Source organism: Phycodurus eques, chromosome 11 (genome assembly GCF_024500275.1).
Source record: "Phycodurus eques isolate BA_2022a chromosome 11, UOR_Pequ_1.1, whole genome shotgun sequence".
Classification (NCBI taxonomy): domain Eukaryota; kingdom Metazoa; phylum Chordata; class Actinopteri; order Syngnathiformes; family Syngnathidae; genus Phycodurus; species Phycodurus eques.
In genome coordinates this window covers 18,017,275-18,039,597 of record NC_084535.1, presented here as the reverse complement: position 1 = coordinate 18,039,597, position 22,323 = coordinate 18,017,275, and the positions used below count along the sequence as shown (strand labels likewise).

At 42.5% G+C, this 22,323-nt stretch overlaps 2 protein-coding genes across 11 annotated transcripts in view; both read left to right on the top strand.

Annotated features, from left to right (window-relative positions):
• lyst (lysosomal trafficking regulator) overlaps positions 1-3,335 on the top strand; it is a 64,423-nt gene extending 61,088 nt beyond the window's left edge. For all 10 annotated transcript variants that reach the window (XM_061691092.1, XM_061691091.1, XM_061691089.1 and 7 more), the window contains 2 exons: positions 1,645-1,716; positions 1,800-3,335. In XM_061691092.1, coding sequence (XP_061547076.1) covers positions 1,645-1,716; positions 1,800-1,938 — 211 coding nt within the window. In that variant the 3' untranslated portion in view covers positions 1,939-3,335. The remainder of the gene's footprint in view (positions 1-1,644; positions 1,717-1,799) is intronic.
• Positions 3,336-5,478: 2,143 nt separating this feature from the next.
• On the top strand, positions 5,479-18,991 carry LOC133409667 (guanine nucleotide-binding protein G(I)/G(S)/G(O) subunit gamma-4). Its single transcript, XM_061690000.1, has 3 exons — positions 5,479-5,870; positions 7,925-8,031; positions 17,217-18,991. The coding sequence occupies exons 2-3, from the start codon at positions 7,933-7,935 to the stop codon at positions 17,343-17,345; spliced, it is 228 nt and encodes a 75-aa protein (XP_061545984.1). The 5' UTR covers positions 5,479-5,870; positions 7,925-7,932; the 3' UTR covers positions 17,346-18,991.
• Positions 18,992-22,323: the final 3,332 nt, after the last annotated feature.

The window sequence follows — 22,323 nt, the reverse complement described above, 5'->3', positions numbered from 1 at the left end:
CAAACGGACATATCGTCACCACGTTACCCGATTACTGCAATCTATACATCATTGGAAAGCATTTTTAATGCCTTTTCAGAAAATGTATATAGCTCAAAGCAAAGCTAATTTATTTATATAGCACATTTCATACACAAGGTATCTCAATGTGCTTTACATGATTAAAAGCATTTAAAAACAAAGAAAAAAAAACAGCTTATAAACATTTAATACAAAGAGGGAAAAAAATAGAAATACAGTTAAAACAGCTTACAGTGCAAGAAATATTTAAAAGTGGAAATGCTCTAAAAAGCATGGGGGAAAAAAAAAAGCATGGGGGGTTTTTAACCTGGATTTAAAAACGTGCACACTTGGGGCTGACTGAGCTCAAAACATGGCCATTCAATCAGTTTCGTGCTGGAGGGTCACATATACACATACCGTATTTTCACGATCATAAGGCGCACTTAGAAGTCTTAAATTTTCTCCCAAATGGACGGGGCGCCTTATAATGCGGCGCGCCTTATGCGTGCACCGAGTTCCAAAATCTATAAATGTTGCTGAGTGATGAGCACCTCCGCTTGACTGACTGGGAGCATTTCCTGCCGACACGCTGCTTATGTAGAGGAAAAGCGGACGTGACTGAGGACAGCATGAGGACGTAAAGGGGGAAGGGTGGGCATGACAGAGAACGCTAAAGGCACGCCCAAAGTAGGTATATAGTTCCGGTATCTGCATCGCTTTGGCTAAGGATCCCCGAAAATGGCACCTACGAAGAGACTGAATGGATTAATGAGCAAAGAACAGCCGGGAGAAGCGTCTCTACAGTCACCATTCGATTGAGTGCAATAAATCGGAGCTTTCTATCATTCCGGGAGGCTTGACGAAGGAATTCCAACCGCTGGACATCGGTGTAAACGGGGTGTTCAAAGTGAAGTTGCGACCGGCGTGGGAGCGATGGATGACAGATGGCGAACACAGTTTTACTAAGACTGGGAGGCAGCGCCCGGCGAGTTACGCCACTATTTATGAATGGATTGTGGATGCTTGGGCTAACGTGTCTGCTTGCACTGTTGTTTGAGCTTTCGTAAAAGCCGGCATTATTTCTGAGGAGCCGCACGGCAACAAGACTGACTCTGACAATGACGAGAGGGAACCCGGCATATTTGATGGCGAACTTGCCCAGCTGTTCATTTCGCCTACAGAAGATGAGGACTTTGATGGATTTGTGGATGAGGGTTGATCAAAAAATAACATTGTTAAATACTTCAATAAAGTACAACAGATCTCAGTTTTGCTCCCGCTGCCTTTTTAAAAACAATGTTTTAGCGTGCATGCATGCTACCGTATGTTTTAAGCTAGCGTATGTTTTACCATGCCTGCGCTCAATAATACTTGCCTTGCCTTATGTATGTGTTAAAAACAGAAATTGACCCCGTAACTGAGACTAATACGGTGCGCCTTATGGTCATGAAAATACAGTAGCTTTGTCTGATGAAAGTCCTCTTGCTTAATGCAAACTTATAATGCAAATAATAATAATGTGCCTAATTGTGCAAATAGAAAAATGGCAAAATAACAACTTACGAACAGTTCAAGATGCAAGCAGCCTTCCGGAATGTGATTTCTTGGTAAGTGTCGTCACATTCCTCATGTCTTTTTCAGACTTTGGAGCACGTGGGACTTGAAACCAGTGAGAGAGATCACCTTTCCCAAGTCGTGCAAACCCATCATCAGGTATTGTGTTATGCAGCCTTGCCCTTGACAGGAATATTCTTGTAGATTTTTTGTGACAAGCGTCGTGTGTCTGTTTGCCTCAGCCTGACGTACTCGTGTGACGGCCACCACCTGTACACAGCCAACAGCGAGGGCACCGTGATGGCCTGGTGTCGGCGGGACCAGCAGCGCATGAAGCTGCCCATGTTCTACTCTTTCTTGAGCAGCTACGCCGCAGGCTGAGTGGGTGTATATGTGTTTGTGTGTGTGTGTGTGTGTGTGCACATGTGAGCGTGTGAGAGACGGTTACTACCTTGCAGGTGTATCCTCACTTGGCAAGAGAAGCTGCTCTTCCTCCCTCCTCCTCCCATGGAGAGAAACAAATGACAGCCTCAATACCCTGCTTGACTTTTACCTCAAGCCGTCCCCAGCCATATTATACATATATAAATATATACATATAGTACATAGAGGAATGTTTGGTCGTGGCTGCAATAGACACTTTATTTTTTCTCTTTTGTTTTCCTTGCCTGACATTTATTTTTCCCTGTTTAAGCTGCTAGCTTGGCTAAAAAGCCAAACGTCCCCCTCCGGGCTTCGTCTTTTGTGCAGCGGGGCCCCTGAGAAAGGACGGGCTGACGTGTTACTACTGCATGCTGCAATGACGCTTGACTGCACTGAGGTGACGCGCTCGTTGAACTCACCTTTTAGCCGGTGTGGAATGTTGATGTCGCTTTTGTTTTTTGGAAATCATCTGCAGGCCAACACACTTCATGCACCCTCTTACGACACAGTTAACCAACAGCATTGACTTCAGAGTCTCCAGAATCTGAGCCGTTGTATTTTTTTTTTTTTTTTTTTTTTAAACTTCACCCAGTGTTGAAGTGTATCGTCTCCCTCCCGAGCCTCCCGTCTGCTCTCAAACAGGCGACCAACTGGCTCCCTCCTTTCATGCAGCTATTCTTTTACTTGCCCTCACTATTTTGCGGCACTTTTACTTTGTCCATTTCAATTGAAAAAGCAGTCACGTTACTTTCAGCTCGCCCAACCACTGTTTTACTTCATGTCAAACTAGTCGTCTTTGATTTGTTTCCCCAAGTGTCATCTGCAGAGAGCAATATCAGATTACATGCAATAGGTCCTCATTTTTGTTATTGTGGGTTTTGCCTTTCAAGCCTGCTGCGGCGATGTCTTGCGTTTCACTCTTGTTTACAAGAAAGGGAATATTTGTTTGAGACTTTTCTCCTTGCGATGGTATTCTTTGTGTTTCTGCCTCTTACATGCAGCGTCACCACTGCACAGGAGCACCCTTTGTTTACTTTCTCCTTACGTTTCCATTCATTTCCACAATGAGACATTTTAAAAGAATCTTTTTTTTTTTTCTTTTTCTCGTGATTTCTAAGAGGGTGACAGAACGAAGGATGATGTGATATTACTTTTTTTCCCTCGATAAACTTGAGCTATGCATAAATGAAGTTTGTTGAATGGTGTGGGATCTAATTGATCTCACAGGCCTGACTGCAGTTCGGACTAAGTTTGACAGGTCATGTTTTCTTTGTATATGTGTGTGTGTGTGAACACATTAAATGAGCATATTCTAAATATATAAACATATGTATAAAAAATTTGATGAACTATTACACTGCCTTGTCTTTGTGTCACTTTCTTGGTGCGTCTTGGGGTGCCAAACTCCTCGCGGGCCACATCGTAGTTATGGTTTCCCTCGGAGGGCCGTTATAACTGAGCTGGGGATGGGCGAGTAACGATACCAGGCATCAGCTTCGGGCCAATACTGGCCTTATTTGAAGGTACAGGATCCTCGCAAAGGCTGCCAATACCAGCCACCAATACTCAGGGCAAAAAAAACATCTGACATCGAGTAAGTCCTCACCAGTAGTTGGCACTACACACCTGTCATTTGACATTGGGGAGTACTCGAGTGGATACTTGTACTCGTATTGTTGTGGGGAGAAAAAAAGTGTGATCAAACATCCCTGCTGTGAACTCATCTAAATATATGATCGCCTAATATTTATATAACAACAACAAATGTATAACTAGTTTTGAACTCACGAGTCAGTAAAAATGTTTAATAATAATAATAAATGTTTGGTAATAGATTTTTCAGTTCATTTTAAAAGGGGATGGATAAAGAAATTGTTACAATATCTCAATCTGCAGTTTGGGTATTGTACCAAGAGACGTGGAGTCGACCCACATGATTTACTTTCGCGGGCCACATAAAAAGGATGGGGGCCCCCCGCCCATGGGTTTGAGGCCTGTGACTTAAGGGGCCAAAATTTAAAACGCAGTCTTAAGTTGCAGGCAAAGCAGGATCAACATTTTTTTAACAGCCTAGAACGGACAATGTTGTATTAGTTGTAGTGTAATGGTACATGCAGAAGGCACAGATTAGATTCCCGGGCAGTGCCCCAATATCCAGCAACGGTCGTTCCCAAGCATGGATACAAAATCGGCGGGTTGCTTCATGAAGGGCATCCTATGTAAAAACCTGAGTCAAACAAAACATGCCAGTGACTTTGTCACAAATAATTCCAGGGTCTGATTGGACTAGCCGAAACGCTTTAGAACAACTTTGTATTATATAATGAACTGCCTGCCTTCTGCATCAATTTTTCCATTTTCTTGGACATTATAATTACAAGCCATCCTATCAAATTCAATTCTTTTATCCGGGTGCTACAAAGTTTGCGTACACTGAGGCTCTTCCTGGTCAAATTTGACCTGCGTCTACTAGAATGGATTTTAGATTTACCAGTGTGTGTTCACTCAAGAAAAGAGAGAAAGAAAATGGTGGTCATAGTGGGAGTCTTGACACTGTCCAAGCCATAAATGTGTGTATTTTCTATGGGACAGTGCTAAGCGGTAGCTTAAAACAGTCCTGAGAACTGTCTGTGTTTCCACCACATTTGCACAGGGTTCATTCCCCTTTAAGCATAGAATTAGCAATTAGCAATTGCCAGATGGAGTTTATGCTAGCACTCATTAAAGTGATTGAAAAAAAACATTTTATTTTAAAAAACACTATGCGTGATAATACAAATATTCTACAGTTAATTTGATCGTGCATTTAACAATTTTATGCAAATGGTTCCGATTTGTAGTTGCGTACTTGGTTACTTCCCAGCAGTGAAATGAAAGAGGCTTGTGTGCATGGATCTTGTGACGGGCAAATGACAACGAGGTTTCGGAGCTCGTGTCACTCTTTCTTGGAGCGAAACACCGGCGTCACGTGACCGATGACGTTCGAAGCTGTTTCGCTTCGCGCTTCATTCCTTCAAAAAATGTTTCGTAGCTTTTCATTGGCTCATAGTCTTTGAGTGCGTGTCATTGGCTCTTAGCGTTTCATTTATTCTTTTTTTGTTTTAATCTGGAATGTGTTTCAGAGTCTGGGGGAGAGCTTCTGTATATTTTATTGTAATGACGATATAATCATTATTCGGTATGAATGAACAAAAAACTTGAATGACCATACAGCCGTTTCTGAACTTTTATTGCTGTCATGTGGGGAAACAGTGGCAGTGCTTCAGTCGTAATCTTTAGCGGTTGCTATGGCTTCAGTTGTCCACCAGATGTCGCCGTCACCGTCACTGAAGCCTTGAAAAGCGTTGAATCTTTTTCGGCACAATCGTTAGGAAAGCCTCAGTGCTTCAGGAGGCTTCACTTGCCATGGATGTGACTGACATTAAAGCTGCACGTACATTTCCGGTTGTTGCTATGAGGAGGAGGAGGAGGAGGGCGGGGCTCTGATGTCAAAACTGAAGTAAAGCAGAGAAAACAATAAAAAATAAAAACACTTGGGGAAGCCTGCAGCAGGTTTTCATGTATTCTGCTGCATCGAGGAGCCATCGCTGGTGCGTTCAGGGTCAGCGTACACGGTGGGAGAAGGCGCAATCCGCAGCTCCTGCTCCACACGGCGTCGTCACACGGAGGTGTCCCCCGCTTTTTGCCAGCATCTCTCCTAGCCCCAGCCGCGGCGGTCCTCCTCATCTCCTTCCTCCTTCCTCGCACGACTCACGGAGCGAATCTGCCGAGGCCACATCGCCGCGGCGAGGCTCCCAGCTTCTGACATTTGACAGAGCCTCTTTGTGTGTGTGCCTGCGTGTTGGGTGGAGTCGACCCGGAATTGTCCAATTTGGAAAAAGCACAATCAGGTAAGCCTCCACATCACTAATATTTAGACAACAGTTCCGTTTCTCTCTCGCTATCTTCTCTCTCCACAGGCCTGCCGATCAAGTCTATTGAAATGCCGCCGCTCGTGTTCTATTTGGAATTGGAATTAAACGACACGGTTGTCATAAGTGGGAGGAGGGAGGGGGTGGAAGAAACGAAGGGAAGCCTCAATGGGGAAAGGCCCTAAAACGGAGAGCAATACATTGACTTCAGAGCCTTGAAAGGGCGGTATATAACATTTATTAAAAATACAAAATAAAAATACACTCAGCAGCATTTTGACTCGACGGGTGCAATAATAATAACCAACAATCTAAAAACGCCAACGGATTCAGGAGCATCGCACCCATGATTATAAAATACATTTGTGATCAGGTGTCCATTTCCTGTGGATGGTGCTGCTCACGTCATGGGAGGGGGGGTCAATCCTGGGCCCTAGAAGAGGAGCGAGACAATGCAATCTTCGTACACCTTCTCAAACAGAGCTACAATAGCTGTCCACGTACAGCGGATCTAAAAGTTATACAAGCCTGCGCTGTTCCAATGCCAGTTATTGTGATTTAAAAAAAAAATGAGGCTAAGATCAATTACTTTGAAAGTGGAGATGTGGCCGTGTTTAGAAATAACCAATCACATACAAATAAATTCACGTTACAGTAAATTGTAGTCTGCACACACCTGCCACTATTTACAGTGCTTCTGATTACCCCCCCCCCCCCCCCCCCAAAAAAAAAGAAGTACAGCTGTTGCATTGTAGTATGCTTTTCCCTGTTTTGTAGTCACATCTTGCAGCACAAGCCATGGTCCACAGAGAGCTTCCACAGCATCACAGGGATCTTTCAAAGCTAGAAAAGGAGAGTGTACAAAAAAAATGGATAATACGGCTTGTCCTGTAAGATGTGACTACAAAAGTGTCAGGAAAAGCCTACTAGAACATTTGAACTTTAATTAATTAATCAGAGGCACTTTAAATGTTGGCAGGTGTATGTGTTGACCCTTTTTTATGAAATAAATGTCTTAGAGAACAGTGCCAAATTGGAATGATTACAAAAAAAAAAGCAATTGCAAAGTACACTGTATAGAAAATTAGGCTTCAAAACAGTGAACAATCAAGCTATTCTATGCACTCTCAAATGCTGAATGCACTGAAACCATTACTTGCTCAACTGACAACTGCCAATCAAATGCCAGTTTGAGCTGCAAAAATATATCTGCTTAAAGCCTCCTGTGGCTGGAATATGGGTTGTCATGATGCTTTTCCTCGCTGCGACAACGGGGCGCTCTAAAGTGGCCAAGCCCCTGTCAACCCGCTGGCTATCACATTGGTTTTTATTCATCCCCCCCCCCCCCCTCTTCTGCCTTCTCTCTGTGACTGTGCGCACACTTCAGGCCAACAACGAGACACGCTAAGCAGCCAATGTCAGTGGACTGTCCGGAGGGAAGATTCATTTTGGGGGTGTAGATATAGGTAGCCAGCTAATTGCACATCTCAAATGCGCTCGATAACAAGTGATGTACACTAAGTGAAGGCGATTACATTCTTATATAGTGAGGGGGGCGGGGGAGGAGACTTATGCCGTTTTAGCCACACCCAAATAAATCCGGAAAACTGAAATGGTGGAAAACAGTCTAATGCTATATCGCCAGAATTGAGTACGACATAGTTCCCAGTATTTGCATGTTTTCAGCAATTTTCTTCAAACGTATAATGTATTTAGGACAAAATCTCTGAATTCATTTGATAGGGTCTTTAACTTGAGTTTAAATGTGATGGGTTAATTCTGAACAAAGCCAAATTCCCATTCATGGTCTTAGTCAGTCTTGGTTACATTCCTTATCTTGGTCTCACTTTTTCACAAAAACCCGCCATTTGCTCTCTGCTAGTGGCTCAAACATAAAATTGTTGTTAAGTGCTAATTTGTTAGTTTGTAGTGCACACACACACACACACACACACACTCTCTTTCACACACACACACGTCTGTCGCATCAGTGCAAAACTCAACACACTAACCTCTGTTTTGGGGTGTGACAGGGAGCACCATGAAAGACGGCATCGCCAACAACAGCACAGCCAGCATCTCTCAAGCCAGGAAAGCTGTGGAGCAGCTCAAGATGGAGGCCTGTATGGATAGGATAAAGGTACAGGTCACTTTATGACACTGAAAAGTAAACTAGAGTATGTATGAATGTAGCTACACTGTTGGTTGGTCTTGATTGTTGATTGCCAAGCTTTGCCTAATCTCGCCAACCTTTCTTACCCTATTTTATCACAGCTTTGTATAGTTAGCCGATCGAAAATGTCAAAATAATTTTCCGTGTTGGGTAGCACATGTTGAATTATTTCTAAATGAAACAAAAACAACGGTGAAACAGGTGACAGCACTTCCTTCCGGCAGGGGTAAATGGTGGAAGCCCTATAGCAGTAGACCAGGAAGAAGCACCCATGCAAAGTTTAAACATCTACAGTATCTTTTGTTTCACATAAGATGTCACCACAGAGCCACCAAAGATTTTTAGGCTTTGGTAATGTTTATGTGTATCATATCATATTTGTATAGATAAAGGATAGAGATGTATTTAACTTTTGTCCTAAGACACCAGCCATAAAGATGTTCTTTTCAGCAAGTTTGGCTTCAACCCATCACGTCATCAACGTGTAGTTATGCTTGTTAGCGCAGCACACACAGGAAGTCCGCTAACCTGTTTTCTGGGTTTGATCACATGTCGTTATGCGTTTAGCGGATTTACATAATAACCGCCAGTGTTGCACCTGAACGAGCTAAATGAATACTTTGAGATGTGACGTAGGGCGAAGGTAGAAGTGGCAAAGGCCAAACAAGAGGCATATGATGATGTATGCCAGGTTGGACACTAAAGAAGGTGAAAGGGATCTATACAGGTTGGCCAGACAGAGAGATAGAGACGGGAAGGATGTGCTGCAGGTTAGGGTGGTTAAGGATATAGATAAAAACGTGTTGACTGGAAAAAATACTTTGAGAAGTTTATGAATGAGGAAAATGAGCGAGAAGGAAGAGTGGAAGATGCAAGTGTGGTGGACCAGGAAGTGGCAATGATTATGAAGGGGGAAGTTAGAAAGGCACTAAAGAGGATGAAAAGTGGAAAGGCAGTTGGTCCTGATGACATTGCTGTGGCGGTATGGAATCATCTAGGAGAGGTGACTGTGGAGCTTTTGACCAGCTTGTTCAACAGAATTCTAACGGGTGAAAAAATGCCTCAGGAATGGAGGAACAGTGTACTGGTGCCCATTTTTAAGAACAAGGGTGTTGTGCAGAGCAGTGGGAACTATAGAGGAATAAAGTTGGGTGGGTGGCTCGTACCCAGTGACGTTATGGGAAAGAGTAGTGGAGGCTAGACTCAGGACAGAAGTGAGTATTTACGAGCAACGATATGGTTTCATGCCTAGAAAGAGTACCACAGATGCATTATTTGCCTTGAGGGTGTTGACGGAGAAGTACAGAGAAGGTCAGAAGGAGCTACGTTGTGTCTTTGTGGATCTAGAGAAAGCCTATGACAGAGTACCCAGAGAGGAACTTTGGTACTGCATGCGGAAGTCTGGAGTGGCAAAGAAGTATGTTGGAATAGTACAGGAAAGTAGGAGAACAGTGGTGAGGTGTGCTGTAGGTGTGAGAGAGGAGTTTAAGGTAGAGGTGGGACTGCATCAGAGATCAGACCGGAGCCCCTTCCTGTTTGCATTGGTGATGGATAGGCTGACAGATGAGGTTAGACTGGAACCTCTGTGGACCATGATGTTCGCAGATGACATTGTGATCTGGAGTGAAAGCAGGGAGCAGGTGGAAGAACTGTTAGAAAGATGGAGGCATGCACTGGGAAGGAGAGGAATGAAGATTAGCCGAAGTAATACAGAATATATGTGCATGAATGAGAGGGGTGGTGCGGGAAGAGTGAGGCTACAGGGAGAAGAGATAGCGAGGGTGGAGGGCTTGAAATACTTGGGGTCAACCGTCCAGCGCAATGGTGAGTATGGTAAGGAAATGAATAAACAGGTCGAAGCTAGTTGGAACGGGTGGAGGACGGTGTCAGGTGTTTTATGTGACAGACGAGTCTCTGCTAGGATGAAGGGCAAAGTTTATAAGACAGTGGTGAGGCCAGCCATGATCTACGGATCCGAAACAGTTACACTGAAGAGAGAACAGGGAGCAGAGCCGGAGGTGGCAGAAATTAAGATGTTGAGATTCTCTCTAGGAATGACCAAATTGGAGGGGATTAGGAATGAGCTCGTCAATGGGAGAGCCAAGGTTTGATTTTTTTGAGACACAAATATAGAGAGCAGACTTCGATGTTTTGGACACGTCCAGAGGAGAGAGAGTGAGTATATTGGTAGAAGGGTGATGAGGATGGAGCTTGCCAGGCAAGAGAGCTAGAGGAAGACCAAAGAGAAGGTTGATGGATGTCGTGAGGGAAGACATGAGGGCAGTTGGTATTAGAGAGAAGGATGCAGGAGATTTAGGTTTACATGGAAAAGGATGACGCATTGTGGTGACCCCTGCCAGAACAAGCCAAAAGGAAAAGAAGAAGAATCCGCTATATCCGCAACGTCATATGACCAAACCTGCAAAACAGGTTAGCTGACTTCCTGTGTATGCTACAGAAATGAGGATGACTACAGTTTGATTACATGATGGTTTGAAGCAGAATTTGTGAAAATGTTGGTTCACTTCATGGCTGGTATCTTCGGACAAAAGTTAAATACATGCATGTCATTTATTTATATAAATATGATATAATATGAAGCCTTAAACATTGAAAATGTAATCTTTGGTGGCTCTGTGGTGACATTCCTTGTTAAAAGAAGGCAATGTAGTGATTAAACTTCCTCCATTTACTTTGTCACTGTCCCCTTTGCCATTCATCTGAGCAGGGAGGAAGTACTGAGACCAGTTTTGCCAAATTAGGAAGTAGGTTGCGCATATAGCGGATTCATGACTTTGTGATGAAGTGTTGCATCTATCAGTGAAAATACAACTACCATTTTTGTAGGGGCTTATGTATGCTTCGCAGTTCGCACCCCTTGTTTTAGACTCGGAGCTCAACATGAAGCCCTCACCTCTCACTAACGCCAGCCCCTAGTCGTCATGGTAACGAAATCTGTACTCAGCATTGGGACAGCAGTTTGTGGGGCGGAGTGAGCAGTGGCTCGCTGGTAATATCCATAGCAGCCCTCTCAGATGGACTCATCTTGTGAAAGCTCTATTAAAGTTCTTGATTCCTGGGGTATTTAACGGAAAACATGTCATTTCAGAAATGTTTAAGATACCTAAGAACTGTTTAAAAAAAAATAAAAAAATAAAAATGCATAAACGGTACACCGTCTATTTTAAGACTAGGCCAAGTATTGACTTTTGAGTCCAGGAGATAACTCGCTTTCAAATGCGTACAATACAATTTCCATGAGATTGTTTTTCCTCTGCTGTATTGTTTTTAACTTTCTGGAGTGTGATAGAGAGACTTTTAAAGTTTGCGTCATTTAGCCCCTCAGAAAGTCGTTCATTATTCCCGCCGCGTGTTCTGAGAAAGATTTCCCCACAGTAGAGGAGAGTTTGCACGCATCAGCACGGCAGACGAGGCTGGAAGCCTGCCAAGTGCCTTCATCGCCACTTGTCATCCTTCAGCCACACTCAGCGCTAATAAAGCTACTTGCGAGGAGGAAAATCCTCCCTGCACCAAAAAACACACTTTATTTATCCCAGGTATCCTTTCTTATTCAGCGCATTATAAGACATCATATGTGAAAATCATGTTGCCGTGTTTATTCCGTTTTGAGGTTCACTGTAGGTAGATGTTAAAAGATGCACTTTTAACTATCGTTCATTGGTCTCCTGTTGAGATGTTTGATGTTAAAAAAAAAAGTAGTCCAAAGTTCCACTTTTGTTTTTTTTTAATTCTATCGATTGAGTCGCCTCCAATTTGTATTTATTTATTTATTTATTTCATTTTTTTTTTTTCGTTACGACTGATACGTTTGATGCCAGTTCCCTAATTTGAAGAAGAAAAGAGAGAATGCAGAAGAAGTGTGGTGGAATACACTGTTGTCACCCATGGCTAGGCATTTGTAGTTTTTAATTCTGTGGCAGTTGTCGGTAGTAGTGCAAGGCTCACACAGTACATTTGAACCTCATGAAATTTCATAAAGTATCCACCTGTCCATTCATCCACACACCCACCCTTTAATCCCTGCATCTATCCAAGCAGACATCCATTTATCCATGACAACTTCCATCAAACCGTCCATCCACCCATTGATCCAATCGTCTATCTGTTCGAGTGTCCATTTCTTTGACTTAATCACGTGTAAACCTTACAATAATATTACATATTTAATGTTGGTCGTGATGGCGGTACTTGGAGTGCCAAGTATTTTTTTAGGTGGTATTAGGTGTAAAAAGCTCGTGAACCACTGTATTAGACAAAACAATTGATGCATCAGTAGAAGAAAGCATATACAATACAGTACAGTAGAATACAACTGCAGATAGAGTAACAAGTGTGCTATTCCCTAAGGTTTCCAGTGGAAACAAAATGACACAATAACTGACGACGGGCTGTTTTCAGTTCCTTTACATCTCCAGTTTGTATTTTTGTCATCTAATAGCTTGTGAAGTGGAGAGCATCCATGAATGAAAACAGAATAAAGAGACGAGGAAGCATTATTGGCGATGTCTGCTGGTTTCTTTAGATTTAATTAAGGGACGTGACGAGCCGGAGTGTGTATCAGTGACAAGAGCGGGCGCCTCGTTGAGGGACCTTCTCATTAATCGCTCAATCAGCCAAAGGAACGTGAACTGTGTTAATTAGAAGGACTCTCGCTGCATCGTGGGGCTGCAGTGTAATTACCAGCCAGTCTGGACCCTAGACACACACGCACACACACACATTTCTCTTTCTCAGCAGAAAATGTACCTTAATTTGCACTATAATTCATTTTGACTATCAGAGTAATTATGCACTTTATTTGCGTCGGAATGGAAGTATTCGTTAATATTCCCTCTTTATACAGTTGCGTTACTGCCATGATAACTAAATTAGGTCAACAAGGGCTGTGTTTTCCGACTGTTATTGCACCAAGGGGCAAATTTTACAGCAATCACAGGGCACGTATCAAAAAAACAACCATTCATTCTCCAATTCCCACCTATGGGCTTCACTGAACCGAACATGCATGTTTTTGGAAGATAGGAAAGCCGGAGTACCCGGAGACAACCAACGGAATTACTGCAAGAATATACAAACTCCACACAGGCCAATGGACATTAGTACCAACATGACATGAGATTTGGCCAGGCTGGTCCACCAGTATTATAGCACACTAAAGTAGCTAGCCAGTTTACTGCCAGACTGATGAAGTTATTATTTTAAAGGTGAAATATTGTTGCTTTTAAGTCCATAACGTATCATAATGGAGTTTTACACAAGCCACCCTATTGTCCCTAAAACTGCCACTTGCAGCAACGTTGTAAACACTCTGATTGGTTGACATTTAATAGCTAGATCGATCTTCTTCTCTGCTGTATCTCAGGAAATACAAAAAAAGAAAGTCAGGCTCGCAGTTTGTGCAAATTGTTTTGGAAAGTTGTGACTTATGACGCCCAGCAAAGAAAATGTCACCTGTTGTCTGCAATAGGGAGCTGAGGGTGTGTTGCAATGACATATCGACTTCTCATCTTGCTCTGAGTTAGTGCAAAAGTCACAGGAGAGGTGGTGCATAAATAATAACAAAGATGAATCAACAAGAATGGAGTTTGTTGCAGGAGAATGGATTCCATGTGGCTTCTTTTAGTGTGTTATTCTATATTATGTATTATTCATTCCTAGATGGGGTATCGGACACAAAGAGGCAGTTTTCACGTGCCTTCAGGAGACATAGTCTGAAAACTGAAACTGAACGATCACACAGTATTTCGGAGAAGCACCCTTTTGAGCTAATACAGCCATGAGTCTTTTTGGGAATGATGCAAGAAGTTTGTCACACCTGGATTTGGGGATCATCTGCCATTCCTCCTCTCAGATCCTCTCCAGTTCTGTCCGGTTGGATGGTGAACGTTGGTGGGCAGCCATTTTCAGGTCTTTCCAGAGATGCTCAATCGGGTTTAAGTCAGGGCTCTGGCTGGGCCATTCAAAAATAGTCACGGAGTTGTTCTGAAGCCACTCCTTCGGTATTTTAGCTGCGTGCTTAGGGTCATTGTCTTTTTTGAAGGTGAACCTTCGGCACAGTCTGAGGTTCTGAGCACTCTTCGTCTAGGACATCCCTGTACTTGGCCACATTCAGTCTTTTCTACGATTGCAACCAGTCTCCCTGTACTCCACACATACCGCTTAGAATTAAGGCCACAACGTTCTATCTTGGTCTCATCAGACCAGAGAATCTTATTTGTCACCATCTTGGAGTCCTTCAGGTGTTTTTTTTAGCAAACTCCATGTGGGCTTTCATGTGTTTTTGCACTGAGGAGAGGCTTCCGTCGGGCCAGTCTGCCATAAAGCCCGGACTGGTGGAGGGCTGCAGTAATGTTTGACTTTCTGGAACTTTCTCCCTTCTCCCGACTGCATCTCTGGAGCTCAGCCACAGTGATCTTTGGGTTCTTCTTTAGCTCTCTCACCAAGGCTCTTCTCCCCCCCCCCGATTGCTCAGTTTGGCCGGACGGTCAGCTCTAGGAAGGGTTCTGATTGTCCCAAACGTCTTTCATTTCAGGATTATGGAGGCCACTGTGCTCTTAGGAACCTTAAGTGCACCAAAGATTTTTTTGTAACCTTGGCCAGATCTGTGCCTTGCCACAATTCTGTCTCTGAGCTCTTCAGGCAGTTCCTTTGACTTCATGATTCTCATTTGCTCTGAGATGCACTGTGAGCTGTAAGGTCTTATAGACAGGTGTGTGGCTTTCCTAATTAAGTCCAATCAGTATAATCAAACTCAGCTGGACTCCAATGAAGGTGGAGAACCATCTCGAGGATGATCAGAAGAAATGGACAGCACCGGAGTTAAATATGAGTGTGACAGCAAAGGGTCTGAATGCTGTGATATTTCAGTTTTTCTTTTTTAATAAATCAGCAGAAATTTCAACAATTAAATTTTGTTTCTGTCAATATGGGTTGCTGTGCGTACATTAATAAGGAAAAAAACGAACTTAAATTATTTTAACAAATGGCTACCATAGAACAAAGAGTGAAAAATCTAAGGGGTCTGAAAGCTTTCTGTACCCACTGTATATATATATATATATATATATATATATATATGTATATGTGTGTGTGTGTGTGTGTGTGTGTATAGATAGCTAGATGGATGCCAGTATGTGTTATATGTTCTCAACCATTTCGAAATGCCACCATGTTGTGTGATGGTAAACAATAGTCACCAAATATTAATCTGTATTGAAGAGTGCACTGCAGAGTGCTCGTGTGGTTTTCATGAGTTACATTGAGCCCATCAGACAGGACATCAGATGCTTGTGTCCTCCGAGCCTTCGTCATCCCGCTGATGCAGCTGCTCCTTTCCTCCATTTGCTGACCCCCTCCATAACATGCCACTCAGATTCTGAGTGGAAGCCTTGCATGTGCATCCACTCTCTGCACGCTACAGTTTTCTAATGTTTAGTCACTTTCCCACATTAGGAACCACGGGGCCAGACGTGGGTTGTGATCCGAATGAAATTCCAAAGAACTTGTGGTCACAGGACACCATATTTGGTACAATAGCACAATTTAATAAAACCCAATGCCGTATCAAAAATTCTGCATGTTTTAAAAAGATAAAGGTTTTTGGATTCACACTTTCAGTGTCCATTATGGTGGTTGTTGTGTGGAACTTAATACTGTGTCAAGCTTTATTATATTATATTATTTTATTTATTTCATTCAGATTTAGTTTTCTGTTTGCTAAATAAGTTAAGGTGGCTCAGTGGCCGATTAGTTAGCACATCCGCCTCACAGTTCTGAGGACCCGGGTTCAAATCCGGCCTCACCTGTGTGGAGTTTGCATGTTCTCCCCGTGCCTGCGAGGGTTTTCTCCGTGTACTCCGGTTTCCTCCCACATCCCCAAAACATGCACAGTAGGTTAAGACTCTAAATTGTCCATAGGTCTTTATGTGAGTGCGACTGGTTGTTTTTTTCTATGTGCCCTGCGATTGGCTGGCAACCAAATCAGGGTGTACCCCGCCTCCTGCCCGCAGTTAGCTGGGATAGGCTCCAGCACGCCAGCGACCCAAGTGAGGATAAGTGGTATGGAAAATGGATGGATGGATTAATAAGGTAAGATGTTGTAGAATGTAGATTGAATTGAAAAATACATTCTTTGTTGCATGAAAACCGCTTACAAATAAAGTTTGATTGATTGATTTTTGGGGAAGGTGCTCAAGCCAAAAAAAAAAAAAAAGGGGGGGGCGCCCATCGCCAAAATTATTCATACAATTAAGAAAAAAACTATATTATACAGCTATGTACTTATTTCCGTTAGCACAATCAACACAGTCAATAATAGAACTATTAACAAAGGAGGTGACTGTTAATAAACGTAAATAATTAGGACTTTTCCCCCAGTATTAGTTAACCTATTACTTGTACATCTCAATTGCAATTTAACCAATGGACAAATTTATACTCTAATTCGTCACAGCTTGAAAAAAAACAATATATTTTTTTTGCCTCAAATGTTTTTTATGATTTAGTTCAAACTTCGATTTTTATTTGAGCCCAATCAAAAGTACGTTTCCTGTTTAGTTTAGTAGTCAGAAATTTTCATTAACACAAAGCAAAAATATAATTTATTATAAAGACCAAAGACTATTTTGACCATCTCTACTATTCCTTCTTTTTCACTTCTAATTTTATTCTTCATTTTTCCTTTCTTCCATCCTATACTTGCATTTTCTCCATTTTCCTTCCTTGCTACTTGAGTCGGGATTCAAACCCAGAACTTTGAGGGGGATGTACTAACCACTACATACAGAATATTATCATTATTATATAAAACTATCATACTTGTCTTAATCCATGCTGGTTTAGATCCACATCACAAATTAGATAACAAAGAAAAACGAAATTCATATTCATCCTTCTCATCTAAAACTTTCAAAATGTTTTCATGTTATGATTTCATTTGTGTTTTTTGTTTTTGTGGGAAGTGCCCGGTTGCCTCTTTTGGCCAGGTGCCATTGGTCAAAGGGAACAGAACAGGTTGAACTAGAAAACCCGATTTTCAAATGCACTAATGTAAACATGCACGTCAGATGAATGCTGCATTCGTTTACCTTTTTTTCAGTGTTCTTGATCATCTTCACGTGTGGTGTCAACAGGTGTCCAAAGCCGCCGCAGACCTGATGGCTTACTGCGACGCCCACATACGCGACGACCCTCTCATCGTTCCAGTGCCGGCCTCCGAGAACCCGTTCCGGGAGAAGAAGTTCTTCTGCGCCATCCTCTGATGAGCCACATGACAAGCGGCGCAAGCTGCAGGCGTGGCGTCGCCTGCCTTCTTTGTCTTCACCACACCTGAAGCGACTTGCCACGGGAGTCCACTCGAGTTTAGCCGGGTGGAGCCTTGTGTTGGTCGGGTCTGTCCTGGTGGCTGAGGGCTTCTACAGGGGGCAGTCTAGTTCTATAGGTTTGTTATTGCTTTGTTATTAGAGAACAGCCTTGCTCAGTGCTTCATGAGGTGAGAGGTGTTTTTTGATTTCCTTTTCTTTTATCGTGCTAGATCCGAACTTGCCTCAGGAAACAGACGTGTGCCCAGTAAACATCTTTTCACCTTCCATCTCTGCATCGCCTTGAAACATCAGTGCCTTTCAGTGTGTGAGCTTTAAAGTATTTGCTGCAGCATGCACTGAAAGCACCACTAAAACATGACACCTGGCTCATTTCACTAATGAACTGTTAGATGAAAGCCCCGAACAGCCCATCTACTTCATTGCGTGCGGGGTGAAGTCTTTTGGTGAGAAGCAAAGCAAGCTAATGTGTTTGTTCAAGCGACAAAACTTGTAGGCGCTGATCACCGTGCAACCCTTTTAAGTCCAAATGAGTTAATAAACCTTCTTAGCCATGCCTTGATGCATTTTACCTTTTGCCATTTGCTTCCATTGATGCTTCAATCAGTCCTTCCTCACGTCCTGCAGCTCCCGATCGGAACACTTTCCCCACATTGCAGCGTGTCAAGTGTTTTCTGGGCATATTTCCTGACTCTTTCTTTTTCCGTTTCAGAGTGAATGCCCAGGCCTTTGACATTAAAGACAAAACTGAGGCCTGCATGTTATTCTGCTCCCGTACTGACGACCGCCTCTGTTTACAAGCAGCTGTCTGTCTTTTTCCAGTGTACAGTATGTTTCAGTGCCAACCCTTGTGAGAGCAGTGTTATTGTCACACTGCGCTCATGCACACTTCTTTTTTCTTTGGTTGGTTGGTTGGTTGGTTGGTTGGTTGATTTGGAAGAAAAAGCACACAGTATACTTTACATGGTATTTAAATAGCATTTACAAATTTTTATGATGAATTGTTGATGATTGTTTATTAATATTGTTATCAGTAGTATTATTGAATATTTGTTGCACAGCACTGACTGCTACATGACGTGTAGTGTGCTAGTAAGCTTGTATGATACCTACAGTGGTTCATTATTTACAAATCATGCAGTCCGTCATAATTTGTGAGTATTTTTAAAATACACAACAGAAATCTGTGAAATGTGAAGTACTTTCCTCTTGGTACTTGAAGAGTCATTGTATTACTGATCAAACTCGGAGGAATGATGAAACGACTCTTCAGGAGAATCATTTCAGGATCATTATTCTTTATTTATGAAATCCTGAGGCTAGTCTTGGGGTGTCTTCACTGGCCTCTTGAGGATGGTGCCAAATTTTGAACAATAAATAACGGTATAACGGCAAAGGATGAATTTTGCATGGGTTTATCCAAACTAGCGAGAACTATTACAATATGAAATATTGCCTCTTTGCCGACTTTCCAGAAGCTGCTCCGCACATGAAATCACACCGGAGGGCCGATATATTGACGATGTGCAACTGTATTCTTAAATGGTATTATTGTTTTTGTAAAAAGAAAAAAATGCATTTCATTTGCAAGCTTTGTAAATCCTTTGATGGATAAATTAATTAAAGAAAAACTGAATATCAAATGGTGCTCCGCTCTCTCAATCTGCATTTTATGTCATGGCTGCAAGTTGGCGACTACTACTACTTCACTGATGGCAGAAAGACGAATTTCAGAGAGAAGAATTTTCATATGATTACTTAACCGAAGCCTTTGTGTAAAAACGAGACATCTACGACTTTTAAGGACTGTAGCCGCTCAGGCAGTTTTCAAAATGAAAGTGTGATTTTGCAAATGCATGTCTGACACAGTTCGTCTAGTGGTGAAGGTGTCTGCCCCACATTGGAGGGATCCTGCGCTCAAATCACCCGTACGTGTGGTGTTTGCATGTTCTCCTCGTGCCAGTGTGGGTTTTCTCCTGGTGTTCCGGCTTCCTCCCATGCACAACCTCAATTCCAAAGAAGTTGGGACGTAAATAAATAAAAACAGAATACAGTGATTTGCAAATTTTATTTAACCTACATTTAATTGAATACACTACAAAGACAAGATATTTAATGTTCAAACTGATAAACGTGATTGTTTTTTAGCAAATAATCATTAACTTAGAATTTTATGGCTGCAACACGTTCCAGAAAAACTGGGACAGGTGGCAAAAAAGACTGAGAAAGTTGAGGAGTTGGGTCCCATGATTGGGTATAAAAGGAGCTTCCCATCTTTGCTCACTCATTTACAAGCAAAGATGGGGCGAGGTTTACCGCTTTGTGAACAACTGCGTGAGAAAATAGTCGAACAGTTTATGGCCAATGTTCCTCAACATACAATTGCAAGGAATTTAGGGATTTCATCATCTACGGTCCATAATATCATCAAAAGGTTCAGAGAATCTGGAGAAACCACTGCGTGTGAGCGGCAAGGCCCAAAACCAACATTAAATGCCCGTGACCTTCGATCCCTCAGGCGGCACCGCGTCAAAAACGGACATCAATGTGTAAAGGATATCACCACACGGGCTCAGGAACACTTCAGAAAACCAATGTCAGTAAATACAGTTCGGCGCTACATCCGTAAGTGCAACTTGAAACTCTACTATGCAAAGCAAAAGCCATTTATCAACAACACCCAGAAACCCCGCCGGCTTTTCTGGGCTCGAGCTCATCTAAGATGGACTGATGAAAAGTGGAAAAGTGTTCTGTGGTTCAACGAGTCCACATTTCAAATTGTTTTTGGAAATTGTGGACATCCTGTGGCGGCACGGTGGACGACTGTTTAGAGCGTCTGCCTCACAGTTCTGAGGACCGGGGTTCAATCCCCGGCCCCGCCTGTGTGGAGTTTGCATGTTCTCCCCATGCCTGCGTGGGTTTTCTCCGGTGCACTTCGGTTTCCTCCCACATCCCAAAAACATGCGTGGTAGGTTAATTGACAACTCTAAATTGTCCGTAGGTGTGAATGTGAGTGTGAATGGTTGTTTGTTTGTATGTGCCCAGCCATTGGCTGGCAAACAGTTCAGGGTGTACCCCGCCTCCTACCCGAAGATAGCTGGGATAGGCTCCAGCACGCCCGCGACCCTAGTGAAGAGAAGCGGCTCAGAAAATGGATGGATGGATGGATGGATGGACGTCGTGTCCTCCGAGCCAAAGAGGAAAATAACCATTCCGGTACATACAGGTTTTGGAGAAACATATGCTGCCATCCAAGCAACGTCTTTTTCATGGACGCACTCGGCTTATTTCAGCAAGACAATTCCAAACCACATTCTCCACGTGTTACAACAGCGTGGTTTCGTAGTAAAAGAGTGCGGGTACTAGACTGGCCTGCCTGCAGTCCAGACCTATCTCACATTGAAAATGTGTGGCGCATTATGAGGCGTAAATTACGACAACGGAGACCCCGGACTGTTGAACAGCCGAAGCTGTACATCAAGCAAGAATGGGAAAGAATTCCACCTACAAAGCGTCAACAATTAGTGTCCTCAGTTCCCAAACGTTTATTGAATGTTGTTAAAAGAAAAGGTGCGGTAACACAGTGGTAAACATGACCCTGTCCCAGCTTTTTGGGAACGTGTTGCAACCATAAAATTCTAAGTTAATGATTATTTGCTAAAAACAATAAAGTTGATCAGTTTGAACATTAAATATATTGTCTTTGTAGTGTATTCAATGAAATATAGGTCGAACATGATTTGCAAATCATTGTATTCTGTTTTTATTTGTTTAACACATGATGTACCTTGGAATATAATCAGAAGAGTATGACTATTTCAGCTTGAAAATAGAGTCAAAAGTCAAAGTCAAAAACTTGAACTTTTCTCAAGAAAAATATGCAGCAGAGTAAAGTAAATCAATGTAATGTTTGTGTATGAATATGAAAGCAATTACACAATGTGCATGAAAGTAATCATGCCCAGGGCAGTGGGTTATCACACTAAGAATTGGCGTCAGCTCATTATTTTCCAAATTGTGCGGCAAGCCCTCAAAGTTTTTTTCCATGAAATAGCAATAAGATTAATCGTATACACTTCCTGCAGCGTGTTTTTCAACTTTTCAACGATTTCTATGTACTGAAAGATAAGACGAGCTTCCCGCCTGCGTTTCCCATTACACGAATGGTCTTGAAAATAACATTTGCGCCTCAAATCAACTGAATGAAGAGTCTGCCAGTGTAGGCAGTCATTCGTGTTGGCCCTCGCCCCCCCTCTCCAGGACAACAGTCGGGAGTCAGTCAGCCTCACATCCCTTTCTACTGTCTACACGTGACATATTCTGTTGAAATTATTTATTTGCAGCACCCCATACCCATTATAGTCTGGAAAGTTGTTTCATCATAAGGCTACAACTTTTCATGTTGGTTTTCACAAGGAGGAGTTGATTTGTTTATAAGGGGATCCTCCCAGAGTTTTACAAAAGTTGCCCAAAACATTCACTGCATTTTAGAAGACATGAAATGAAAGCAAGCTATTTGGCCTTTGGGATTGTCTCCTTGTGTCACTTTGCTTGTAAGCAAAAGCAAAAAGGAAGGGATAGTCAGCTTTTGGGTGAAATTTAAGGATGAACCTAAAATATGCTCTAACCTTTACAGGTGAACAATATTGCAATGCCATTTGCAATATTCATTGAACCCCTTGCTACCGCTAAACGTCAGAATGCTAATATTTAAGGTATCTGTTCTCCAGTGACAGAACAAAAAATCAATTTGTATACAGATGATATTCTTCTTTATTTACAGAAACACAAGGCATCTATTCAAGCACTCTTCAATCTCATTAAAACATTTTCACAATTATCAGATTACTGCATCAACTGGACAAAATCAACAATACTCCCAGCAGCAAACCCGTGGAATCCGGCTGATCAAATCCCA